The sequence below is a fragment of the Symphodus melops genome, assembly GCF_947650265.1.
Source record: "Symphodus melops genome assembly, chromosome: 2".
In the NCBI taxonomy this organism is placed as follows: domain Eukaryota; kingdom Metazoa; phylum Chordata; class Actinopteri; order Labriformes; family Labridae; genus Symphodus; species Symphodus melops.
In genome coordinates this window covers 4904670-4918058 of record NC_136692.1, presented here as the reverse complement: position 1 = coordinate 4918058, position 13389 = coordinate 4904670, and the positions used below count along the sequence as shown (strand labels likewise).

The following is a 13389-nucleotide window of genomic DNA, read 5'->3' as shown; positions in this document are numbered from 1 at the left end:
CAATCTCTCCGTCTCTCCGTAAATCTGAGAGCAGGAACGCAAGCAAGGACACGGACAAGCAGGTGAATCGAATAAAGGCAAAACGGCTAATGGCGTGTGTCCTCTGGATTTTATTTCATGTATGTAGGGACAAAGCAGCTGTTGATAAATGAAGCCAATGTGGAAGTAAAATCCTGCAGTTCATCGAGTGTCCACTTGAGGCTCCAGGAAGTCACATAAACATGACCAGCAAAAATGTTTACAGCCTCTCGCAAAACATAAAACAGGTCTGATTATTCATCGTCATCGTGGACACACACTGTACCGGGGTGAAATATTTAAATATGGCTCTGATGTCATCCATAGTTAGGCCCGAGCTGACGTGACTGACAGGTGGGCGCGATGTCACGTGGTCAAGAGACTTAAAACCCGCCTCAGCTCTCAGCCTGTCGTTAGGTTGACTGAAAGTTCAGCTGAGACTGGATTTCCAGCATGGAGGCTGCTGCCCATGATCCTCCAGCGCCCCCTGCAGGAACAGACTGCTGACGTCGCTCATGCTTCATCCATTAATATTTACAGTCTGTGGTAGGGACACTAAAGCTGTTCTGGTATTGTATCACATTCTCGACGAGTATGTCTTTTGGTTTAACTATTTAAGTCAACAACACAACATGATGATATTGATCAGGTCCAAAACCAGTCATGCACTTTCTGCAGGACACCAAACTCAGGTCCACAAGTTCTCTTTACGATGGTCGCTTGACGATCTGAAGAGAGGGAGTTGGATCATAGGATCTGTTGGCATCACACTGAAGTACATGTAACTGATTAACCTGGCTCGACGGCGGTACAGTGAGCTGGCTTGCAGGCAGTGCAGCTACAGGTGCGGGTGCTGGATTCAGGCGGCCTCATGGGGCGAAAGGTGTCGGGCTGGTGTAAAGCCTCAGGTAATTATAAAACACACAAAGTGTAGTGTGGTTCTTCCATTACAATCTCAGTCTTTGCGGCTTGCTCGCAAAGCCCCAGAGAGCTGTAGCTCCTAAATACTCGAGAAAGAAAATCAGCTCTTGTATCCAAAACTCCCGTTTCAGTTTGTAGCTTTTCAGAGAGAAAAAGCAGAGAAAATAAATTCTGTGCCGAGGCAGCAAAAGGGTTGTGAATGCCTTTTTAGTAGAATGGGCTGCTTCAGATGAAAAACACATCAGTGATTTATTACAGTATGTCCTTTTAGAAAAGAGAAAAAAGGCTAATAACCAATAGAGTCTGGCATTGACCCCCTTTACACACTGTAACGACACGGCGTAGCTCAACATGCCTGGTGCAAAATAGGAAATAGCGCTGGTCCAAACCCTCCGAGGCTGTGCAGACCCCTGTGTTTCTGCCAAGAGGGACATGTCACTTTGCTGCTAAATTAAGTCCGGAGCAGCAGATATTACCCCGGTGGAATAAATGGCTTCAATGAGGTAATGAAGACTTCAGGGGATAGATGGATCCTGCCTCTGCCCTGATTCCCCCCCCATCATACTGTGTGTGTGTGTTTATGTGTGTCCTCTGAGTCTTGGTCAGTTTATTTGCGTCTGATGAAGAGGCCGTGTAGTTTTATTTGGAGAGCTGAGGCAGCCTCGGAGAGACAGCAGAGATCTGTAGAGCGTCTCAGGACGAGTGCAATTAGCAGCCAGAGGAGTGTTGACCGGACTAAAGGACACTCCATGAAACACCCAAGACCCTCTTCACTCAACTAGAGACTTCTTTAGGTCTTCTTGTTCATTCTCTAAGACAACAGCGAGGTGGCAGAAAAGTCAACAGAGCTGTTAGTTAAATAAGACGAAGCAACTCCAAAAATAAGACGTGCTATAATGTCGTGACTCTCACATGCTGCCAGTTCAAAATGAAACATGAACCACTTGATCCAAAGATTTCCTGTGTTTAACACGCTGTTTGATTAATGCAGCCATGTGATCATCCACACGGCCTGTGTGAGCAGCCGCCGTAACCTTCATTTCTGCTGTAACTTCACATATTTAGAGGAAGTCATCTGACATTCTTCAAACAATAAATCTTATACCGAGCAGCAAGTTCTCAGTCTGTGTTGGTAGAATATGTCACAGACATGAAAACAATTATTTTCATTATTAGAATGTTTTTTTTCTCACTTCAAAACTGCCTGTATCGATTTTTGAATTCTGATTTGACTCTATATGAATCAAATATTTAGATATTCTGGAGAGCAGTGACTCAACTGGTCACCACCAACTCCCTCATGAATATCGTGACTCAAATTTCTACTCTATTTTTAATCAATCACATTTATTGAACTGACCTGAAATGGTAAGAAACATATGACTACACAAAGAGAAGGAAATAAATCAGACGTGCTTTATAGTCTTTTTTACGTGGCCCTGTTCGCAGCCCTCTGAAAATGACTCCACGACCCACCAGCAGAGAAACACTGCTGTAGGCAAAACCACAATTCACTGACCGCAATAAATCAAAAAGCAAACTTTATTTAAAGAGACAAACTCGTGAACATTATTAAAGTCTGTGTCGACACCTGAACTGTGCGATCCTGAGGAGTCCAAGGAGGCGGCCATCGCTGTCCGTCGTAAAAGCTAAATCAGTGCTCACAAAACTGTTGAACATAAAGTAATGAGCCGTGCTAGTTTCTAGTTGATTGCATATCCCGTCACTGTAAATACACTCAAGTTTATTTTGTGTCTATCTCAAAATAACTGTCCCGCAATATACACAACGCCTCCTACTGCGTGTTAATCCACAGCTGAAAATAGTCCCCAACAAATGCTCAGTTTGCTGAAAACTTAAGTGCCCAGCTGCTTTAGGATTTTACTGAGCACTTTTACGTATGAGCCATTTATAAACTCTTCAGTGGAAACAAATGGGCTCAGTGTTGAGAGCCACTGGAAGTTGGAAAGTACTGAGAGAAGCAGGCAGGCTGTGTTCAGACTGACATTGGGCCTGTGTGATTAATAAGAAGCCCCCTTAATAATCGGATTGAGGACTGTTCAGGGAAACAGCGCGGTGCCAGAATGCACAAAAATCTGTTCAATGGTTGAACTTTTGGCTCAAGTTCTGCTGGACTGCAGAGCGACGTCATTCTTTGAAAGATGAAACTGTAATGATTTGCTCTAAAATCCAGACTATTATAAGCTCTCAAAGCTTTTTTGGGCTTTTTAGACTTATGGGTCTGTTAATCAAATTTCATCATGGATCATATTATCATCATATATCATCATATTATCTATTTAAAAAAAAAAAAATTAAAACTTGAATTTCCCTCGGGATCAATAAAGTATCTATCAATCTTCTATCTGTCTATACAGGAACAACAACTTCCCACCTTACAGCCTATGTGCTCGTTAAATTCATCAGGTGTGAACTCTGCTATCACATTTTGTTGACACTGAGCACGATGTTCAATAAACTGGAGAACCACGGCTTTGTCTTAGAATACGATCACACTCAATTAAAGCTTTTTAGTATATTTTTATTCACTTGTCAGGATATCATTACGTGTTTGAGAGTCGGTATGTTTCAGAGAAAACAATGAACTCTCATTGACACTTGGTGACTGAGTGAAAGTGAATTGAATAATTACAGGGGATGCAAATAGAACTAGTGTTGGCTCATTCTTCCCCTGCAGGAGAGCCATTATCGCTGCATGACGTCTGATTACCTGACTGAACCCGCCAATGTCAGTCAGTCCTGAACGACACATGACGTGAATTATGAGTCACAAACAACTGCACTATTTCTTTTTTTTTCTCTGATCAAAAACTGTGTTTCTTGAAGCAGTGGCCATCCAGCTGCCTGTAAAAGATTCTGAATGGTAAGGACGTTCAAATGAATCAACCATGAGTTGAAGTCTTAAAGAGGACATATTATCCTCTTTTAAAACAGTCCCTCTGTGGTCTAAATGAAACATCTGTGCTTTGGTCCAAATATAACATGAATCAAGCAGCAGAGGAGGTTTGTGACCCTGTAGAAACCAGCTCTCTCAGAACACTCCGTTTTGATGTGTGTGTCTCTTTAAATCCAAGTACCCCCCCCCCCCCCCCCGAGTTTTCCCTTTTCTAGCGAGAATAAAAAATGTCAGACTTGAACAAAAGTTTTGCTCTAGGCTCGGGGACGAGTCCCTGAGTGGAGATACGAGGGGAGGGGCGGGTGTCCCACTGTGACATCACAACTTGATAACATTTGAAACAGAGACATTTCTCTGTGTTGTGAGACATAAGCAGACCACAAACAAAGGACTGGAGGGATTTACTTCTCATTTTGTTACCCTGGTAGGTTGCCCAAATAAATGATCAAAAACACTGTGAAAGAGGAGTTCTCATAATATGTCCCCTTTGAAGCTGCATGATGGATGTTTACTATAAAGAGCTCTCACAGTTTTACACGGAGCATGACATTTTATGTTTTATTTTTTTGTCACCTGTTTGCCTTTTTGCAATGAAGGAGGCGGGGTTTACCCACAAAGCATTCCTTTTTTGGAAACATGTCGGATGTAGAAAGTCAGTAAATAATTAGATAATTGTTTGTCATTGTGTCAGTAAACCTTTCTAATGCACCAAGTGTGCAAACACTGAGACGATTTCTCTGCTGTCAGGCTGCTTGTACACTTTATGCTTATTGTGTCCTTTAGGTGGTCTTCTAAGTACACCGCTCACCTGTAACTGACCACCCACTGTATGTAAATGTGCTCCTTAATAGATATAGCCTGTCAGCTTATGTTACCCACAATGCCTTTCAAATGCTATACACTGCAGCCCACCACATGAAGTCTCTGGGGATATAGTAGAGCCTGATAATGATGGACCTACGTGTGATTTAAATAGCGTGGCAGCTCGTCTCAGGCTGCTGCAGAATATATACACTCCAGTCTGTAACGCCCCGCAGCACTCAGGGAAAAACAGCTGACCATTAAAATCAGCACTTATTCATTACTGCGGGGGAGAGCTGATCAAAGAGTACAGTTCACGGCCTGATTGATCGTGCAGAATCTTTATTGGCACATTACGAGTCCACGGGTGTGTGAGCGCGTGCGGTTATGCGTCTCAAGCAGCTCTGGTTATTCTATCGGTGGTTTGTGCCATTTGACAGACTTCTCTGATCAATGCTCTTTGCAAATGTTACCCGTGATATGACTGATGTGGCTCATCCCACAGCTGACACATGCACAGTTAGCGTGTGTGTGGTGGTATATTGGTGTGTGTGTGTGTGTGTGTGTCGAGGGGTTTGTAAGGGCACACACATGTTTTGTATTGGAAAGACCAGAAGCTCGGCGTGCATGGCGAGGGCTCAGGTGATGTGTGACCCAAACAGTGCTTGACCTCGTGCGCATGTGATCAAACCATTGGCTCAGTGTTCATGCACGTAGCTGCACTGTGCAGAAGGTTACTCAGGTTGGCTGTAAATTGCAGGATGCAAACAACGAACACATGTGGGTGTTTGTGTAGCCACTTATCCGCGCTTTATACGCTCTCTGTATGTTATGGTAATTGCTGTGTAAGAGCCATAATAGATACAGGAGCACATGGAGTCATATTGGGTTTGCTGCTGCAGAGTCTAATGTTGGTTACTTTTTTTGTATTTTGCTGTCAGTTTATGATCCACTCTTGACTCGCTCTATTTAAATGTTATTAATTGGGAAGCGCGAACCACAGTGGAGATGTTGTGTGTTGGTCTGATTTGGTCCTGATGTGGAGTCTCTCCCGTCTGTCCGCTTCCTGCCTCCATCCTGTTCTTTGAGTTTATTTCTGGGTAACCCTTTCTGAGATGTATTTTTAAAATGAGCTATGCTAAGAACGCTGAGCAGTGGATCATCTCTATGTGAAAGAGTGCGTTCAATTACCTCAAGTGTGAGTGTCCGTGGGTGTCTGTGCAGCGTGCACGTGTTTGTGCGAAGGCTCCATGCTGTTTTATTTCATGTTACATGTTTTTTGTTTTTGTTTTGTTGTGTGTGTGTGTGTGTGTGTGTGTGTGCGTGTGTGTGCGTGTGCGCAGAAACATGCTCCCGCTTAGAAACAAGTAAATTGTGTATTATTAAGAGAGGGCACGCACACTGCGTGTAGTGTACTGGATGAATTGGTGCGAGCTGGGTGTATCTTCCCGTCCATCATGGTGTTATGCGGAGGCTTATTTGAATTGTAACTATGGAAACGGAGCAGTGTCGCTGTAGAGAAACACAGATTCGAGTGGGCCTCTATCTTTCCCTGCTCCCTCGTTTACTGTCACATTTCTCGCTTTATATATTCTTCCAATAGCTTCCCTGCAGTGCGACCTCTCAGAAGACTCATCAGCAGAGTTATGTCCTTTTTTCCCCTCCTCAGCACACTGTGGATTCAGAGCATTTCTTTACTCGCTTATTTAGTTTAGTTTTATTCTTTAGATTTATCTAACCTCCTCTCCACCCTTGACTCTTCTTTTACCATCCCGTGATAATCACGTCCTCTTTTCATCTCTCCTTCCTCCATCAGTGTTGCCTTTGCACAGCTCTCTCTCTCTCTCTCTCCCGCCTCTTGGTTTCTTCTTGCTGTTCCTTCCACCACCTCCATCTCTTTTGTGCATGTCTCTATTTATTCTCTCCCTCGCCCCACTCTTCACTCTCCTTTTCTTTTCTCTCTGCTGCCTTCCTCCCACTCCTTTCCTCCTCCTCCTCCTCCTTCTCTCTCTCTCTCTCTCTCTCTCTCTTTCTTTACTTCCTCTCTCTTGGCTCCACTGTGGCGCCCCCATGGAGATTTCAGTTCGTTTACAATTAGCATGTGCACCTGCAATTAAGCCTGACAAACCTCTGGTAATTAGACCTTTTAGACAAACTGTTTTTTTTATTTGGAGATGGCATTTCCTCCCCTTTTCACGATTTTGTCCGCCGTTTTCTTTTTGTGCGACTCTATCGCCGATTCAACCGCTGTCAGATTTCAGTTCCCTTCACAACTTGTTTTTGTTTTGTTTTTGTCTTTGAACTTTTCGGGGTTGACAGGATCAGTTCCACATCCCTCACGTTGGTACGCTAGGATAAATAAAAGATTAGCAAAGGTGTTTTGTGAGCAGAGAAGCTGTTTCCTCTCTGCTTTTTAACCCCTCTTCTAAAAAAGCTCAATGTAGAATGGAAGCATGAACAGAAATAATCTCCTATCCTTATCTACATCTTTGCAGAAAATATCACAAAATGTGTACTCCCAGTACATGAGTTTGTACGCCTGCTTACACAACACACACGCAGTAAGAAACTTCAGGCTTTGACTAATTGTCTTGCTCAAAGCTCAGCAGATCCCTCTGCTTTCATTTTTCACTCCTCTTGTTCTCTTCTTTCCTACACTGCCCTTCATCCGGCTGCTAATAGAGGAGCAGTAAATAAAGGCAATAACAGTAAAAAATAAGTCCGCCGCTCACGTCAAAGAGCAGCGGAGGAGGAGAGAGAGAGAGAGACAGAGAGAGAGAGACAGACAGACAGAGAGAGAGAGACAGACAGACAGAGAGAGAGACTCAGCGGTGCTCGGTCTGAGTGTCTAATGGTCACTTAGCCTGGCAGCAAGTCCATAAAGATGTGAGGCTGCCAATCTGTCAAAATGCACCAAGTGCTGTTTTGACTCTCCACACACACACACACACACACACACACACACACATACACACACAGCTCTTTGATGTGTGCCACAGGCTTCCTCAGAGGGTCACAGCACAGAATAGCAGTAATGGATCCTGCGTTGTTACTGCTCAGTGCTCTCTCACACACGTCTCGTTCACTTCTTACTTTGATACATGGACATGTGACTCCCTGTTTTTCTAACTAACATTATGCTTATGAATATTATGCATTATAGTTGTCCATGACATACAATGGACAGCTTAGGAAAACAAATCATTTATTTTTTTTAAGTTATCAAAACTACTTTTTTCTCCCCACACTTAGGTTTGCCTAATAACAAGTACTCATCCAATGAATGGATGGATCTAATATTGGTATCAGGTCAGACATTGATATAATTTAAGTATCGGCTACCGGACTGACTGCGCCGATCTCCGTCAGACTGAATCATAACAAACCCAAAGATGCCCAGCCCAAGTGAAAACAATGATTAATGCCATTTTAAAAGCTTTGTGAGATCATTCGATAAGTTACCTGAAAAACATCAATTCTTTGATATTCTGAATTTTAGACAGTACAGGATGTTGTGGTAGTTTCTTTGCATGAGTTTGTGTTGATTGGACGATGATCAGGTGCAGGGTGTGAGGTTGGGACTTTGTAGTAGCACATTGGCTCGGAGGTGACAGATAATAAGCGTGCCTCCTGAAGTGCTGTTGAGCTATGGAAGCTGCCTCCATGCATTCAGAGCTGTGACCATGTACTGAGCTTAGCATTTCACAGTGTAAACCATGAAGAGCTTTCGAGTGAAGACAGTGTAATGGTGTCTCTGTCTTTCCCATGATGCACTCTGTTGTTAATTCTCTGATATCAACAGATGATATTGACCCTGCACATGTTTCCTTTTCTCCAGGGACTGCATCTACACTCCTCCACAATGCTTGTCAGCCTCCACCCTTCTCCCTCCTGTCTTCAGGACAAGCGCTACGTCGCCCCCTTCTCTCCCCCGCACCATCATCGACCTCCTCCACCTCCTCCTCCAGACCGGCCCTCTCCTCATCCTCACTTCCAGCCTCGGATGACCCTGCCCTTCCTCTCCTGGTCCTTCTCTCTGCTCCTCATCTCCGTCCTCCTCCTGCCTGTGTGCGAGGGCCGCAGGGGTGGAGGTCCAGGCACAGGTCCTGGAGGTTCCCCAGGGGGTCAAGGTGGCCAGAGGGGAGGCGGCACACAGAGGGGCGTGGCCATCCCTCCTCAGTACTCTCCTGCCATACCAGCTCTTCCTCCGATCAACCCCAAACTGATCAACTCGCTCAGCATCGCTGTCATCCTGGTGGGCAACTCTAGTGAAGTGTCTTTGGGGGCTGGACTTGAGAAAGAGGACTTTCTCCACATCCCGTACCCCCCCAAAGTCGAGGTGGTCACCATGAATGAGACTGACCCCAAGAGCATCATCAATCGGATCTGCACACAAATGACCAGGAACTCTCTGCAGGGCGTTGTGTTTGGAGACGACACAGACCAGGAGGCCATCGCTCAGATCCTGGACTTCATCTCTGCCCAGACACACATCCCCATCCTGGGCATCAGGGGCGGATCCTCCATGGTCATGGCTGCAAAGGTAGGAAACCTCTTTGGTTATGTTTTCGATGGTAAAAAACTCGGAGGACCTGATTCACCAAGAATGGATTACAACTGCTCTTAGCTTCAAATATTTGCTCCGGCGATCTGCTTCATCTCAAGGTCTAACTCATAACACGCCCACAACGTAGTTCTGCTCCTTTGAGTTTGAAGCCTCATGCTGACGGGGCTCTGTTCTGTCCACGAGCAGGTGATGACCTAAGAAGGGAGAGTTTACTTTAAAAAGTGAACACAAGTTTCACTGTCCTACGAAAAGAACAAACACAACCTCTTCACACGTGTGGATGAAGAGTGGAGCTGCTGCCCGATCCTTTTTTGTAAATCAGGCCCTGAATCTTGTAAGTGCATTCGAGGGTTCGAATCCCAGCTCCTGCAGCCACATGTCCGATGTGTCTTTGGGCAAGGCACGAACTGCTCCCCTTGCTTCGTCGGCTCTGTATGTATACCTCACAGAGCAGCCTCTGCCATCAGGGCGTGAACGTGTCGGCGTTGACCTGCCGTGGAAACGCTCTTTGAGTAGTCAGAAACTGGGGGCGGCAGTATCTCAGTCCGTACGGACTTGGGTTGGGAACTGGAGGGTTGCTGGTTCAAGTCCCATTACTGACCAAAATATGGAAGCTGGTCTGGTGGCTAGAGAGTTGCGAGACCACTTCTCAAGCTTCCAGTGGGTTTTAAAGACAGAAAACAGTGGACACATAAGTTTGTGTCCATAAGAGCGGACAGAGTTTATTTAGAGTTCTGCAATGTGAGTGTTTTTTTTTCTTCTATTTATTCTGAGATAATAAGAATAAAATCCTAAAAAGCTGTCAGAGCGTCGCAGCTCTCAGTGCTGCTTGTCATTCTGAGCCGGCCTCTCTGCTGATTGACTTGGCTGTTAATCGACCTCCTCTGTGAGTGTGAAGTCATTTCGAAGATCCTGCCCCGCCTGGTTGAATCAACTCGAGAAGACGTCACAGTGTGACACAGAAGAGAACATGCACACAACTAAAAAGACATCTCTGTGGGATCAGGATGGACAAACCAGAGTGAACCAGGAGAATCTCTGATCCAGATAAGAAACAATAAACCTCTAAATCATGTGACGTTTAGAGGCCTCTCAGGAATCAGACAGGATGTTTACGATGAGGAGGAGGAGGAGCTCTCTGATGAAGGTTTACTTCCAGTGGTCAAGTTTGTGTGTTTTTGTTTGTCTTTTTCTGTGGACTGTGCTGCATGAATCTGCATCAGAAGTAGACAAAGTGTTGAATCTGCTGTAGTTAAAGGTTTCACATTAAATGGATTCATGTGAAGTAAAGTCACGAAATTCCACAAACATATTTACCAGTGTAAAAATCGCCCCTCAAAATGTCCTAATTAGAAGAAATTGCTAATGTGTGATAAAGTGTTGTGATTACGGTGGCTGAGAAGTGACTTTATCGAGGCTCAAGGCAGGAAACAGCCTCCACAGGCTTCACTTGTTGCTTCACAGAAAATGTAATCAACCTCGTCAGCTTGGAAGAATCAAAGACGCAGCTCAAACTTTGACAAACGTGGAAGTGATGAGATGTGGAGCGATGTGAGCGAGATAGGGCCGTGCTGTGAAGGTACCGAAGGAGAAAATGAGACGATAAACTAAGAACGATCGGGGTGGAGGTTATGAAATAACACAACTTGTGTGGGTGCTGGAAGGAAGAGCATTGTGCTCGACGTGTAATTACCACATATTACTGATGACAGAAGAGACAAAGGGCACAAACTGAGAGTGACAACAGAAAGAGTGAAAGTGTTGTAAAGACGAAAATGCAGCAGACGCGTCAAAGCCCAGCTGAGGGGACTCAGCACATGAGAGAGGGATGAGGAGGGAGGGAGGGATGAGGAGGGAGGGAGGGAGGGAGGGAGGGAGGGAGGGCATACCTGCATTACACAACACCTGATGTTTTACACCGAATTCTGGAGACCTGTGTGTTTCCCTCTGTGAAGCTCATTCTGCTTCAACTGTACTCCACCGTGCATCTCCTCTGCCTGTCACACAAGTACACACACACACGAATGCAGTGGACACTGTCGGCATGGCAACCACTTGCTTATATATTTCCCTTCTACATGCTGTTTAAAATCAGGATCACATACAGAGAGAGAGAGAGAAGACATTATTATTTTCTGGTCTGATGAAAGCGGTCCTCACTGAGGTGAGAAGAGGGATGGAGCCCCTTGTCATTGAGGGGTAAGTGGGGTTGAGTTTTTGAATAGATGAATGAAAAGATTAAAGAGTAACAACAGAGATGAAAACATCAAAAATAGCACAGTGAGACTTGAGAGGGAACGATGAAGAGGTGAATTGCATTCATCTCTTCTTTGCAGTGTTGTATTAGCTGTGATGCTCTTTACTCATATTCACGTGACGGCTGCACCATACGGACCAAAACTTCCTGCTGCACAATGCCAACATGAAAATAAACTACCTGCTTATGAAATTAAAGGTAGTATTATGATACAAAAATGTTCCTTGAACATGTTTAAAATACACCACTAGGGGGCTCTCAATCAAAACACTCGGAGAAGATGACGTTGAAGCTTGCGGTGTTTCTTGGGATTAAAAACAAACGGAAGAGTGAAACCGACCTGAGAAAGACGACATGCGTACTCACGATGTGTCGAAGTATAACATGACGTTTTTCATCACAGCAGCACATACAGCAACAGAACGGCAGCTTTCAGTGGCATGAAGCAGCCTTTGACGTAACAGTCATTGTTTCCATGGCAACGATCAACATTTCGTGTCCCTCATGGCGGCTAATCATGGCGGCCACCAACAAGACACTTCTTGTTACAACTTTAAAATGACAGACTGTGAGGTGATGTAAGAACTCAACTAAATATATCACATGGGTTTAGTCCATTTTAAATTGAAGTTCAACATGTTCATGTAAATATTAGCATACGATTCTACATCCTTTAAATACAATCAAATAAATACTGCTGTGGTTTGTTTTCATGATGGAAACAGTTAGAGAATCTGAGTCACACAAACATGAACTTGTCGAGTGGACCTGCTGAGGTAATAAATGACTGTCAGAGACTAAATAGCATGCAGCAGAGTGATAGGGATCTATGAATGCAGAGGAAGAGAGCAGTCTGAAGCGTAAAGCCTGTGGAGACGTGGCAGGGGCTCGTATGGACTGTGTGTGTGTGTGTGTGTGTGTGTGTGTGTGTGCAGAAAGAGCGAGGGAGGAGATTTTCCAGCATCAGCAGCTAAATCGTCAGTTCACAGTGTTATCTGTCCTGCTCCAAGTTGTCCTGCAGTCTCTTCCTCCAGGCGTCAGTGATGGACAAACCACAGGCCGCCACGGAGCAGTTTGACTCCACTCACACCAACAGTGAACACACGTCTCCTGTTTGAGGCATTTAAACCGTGTTACACCTGCATCTTTCACAGTCTCCGTGGAGAAGGTGCAGCCCAGTTAGCTGGCCTTGCCAGACTCAAGGCTTCACTTTTCTTCCAGTCCCCCATTACAATAAATCAGTGACGGATGCAGGTAGACAGAAATGCACCAAACGATTTCCACACTTCCATTGAGCCGTTAATTTGCTCCATGCCACGTGTTGGTATCGGCATAATTGGGAAACAGAGTTGGACCTGGCCGACAGTCAACTCCAGCTCTGGAGACTAATGAGGTCTTCCAAATCTATTGTTAAGACTTAAGGTGTGTGTGTGTGTGTGTGTGTGTGTGTGTTCGTGTGTGTGTGTGTGTGTGTGTGTGCGTGTGCGTGTGCGTGCTGGTGTTCAATGATAATAGCCTCTTTGCCTGTGTTTGGGAAGATTATAGCTGTTGTTGTTTTCACTCCAAACAAGGCACCCAGAGGCACACAGCATCCTGAAAACATGTGACCGGTGCAGACTCATGAAAATAAAACCCTTTTTTTTTTTTTTTTTTTTTTGTGCCGACTTCATTTTCTGATTGAGCACTTCACTTCATGTTTTTCTCTTCTTCTTTTTTTGAAACCATGAATGCAGGAGAGGTGGTGGTGGGGGGAAAGGGGGGGGGGGGTCCTGATTGTTAAATTGCAATCAAAAGCTGTTTGTCACACAGTCAGGAGAGAAACCCATCGATGAATGAGCCCACTGCGCTGTGGGTCGACTACCGACAGAACATTCTCCGTGTGAGACAAACACATGCTTTGAAAAGACT

At 44.8% G+C, this 13389-nt stretch overlaps 1 protein-coding gene across 8 annotated transcripts in view; it reads left to right on the top strand.

The window, feature by feature from the left end:
• grin2bb (glutamate receptor, ionotropic, N-methyl D-aspartate 2B-b) overlaps positions 1-13389 on the top strand; it is a 90727-nt gene that overhangs the window by 10938 nt on the left and 66400 nt on the right. For all 8 annotated transcript variants that reach the window (XM_079337011.1, XM_079337010.1, XM_079337009.1 and 5 more), the window contains one exon: positions 8496-9200. In XM_079337011.1, coding sequence (XP_079193137.1) covers positions 8496-9200 — 705 coding nt within the window. The remainder of the gene's footprint in view (positions 1-8495; positions 9201-13389) is intronic.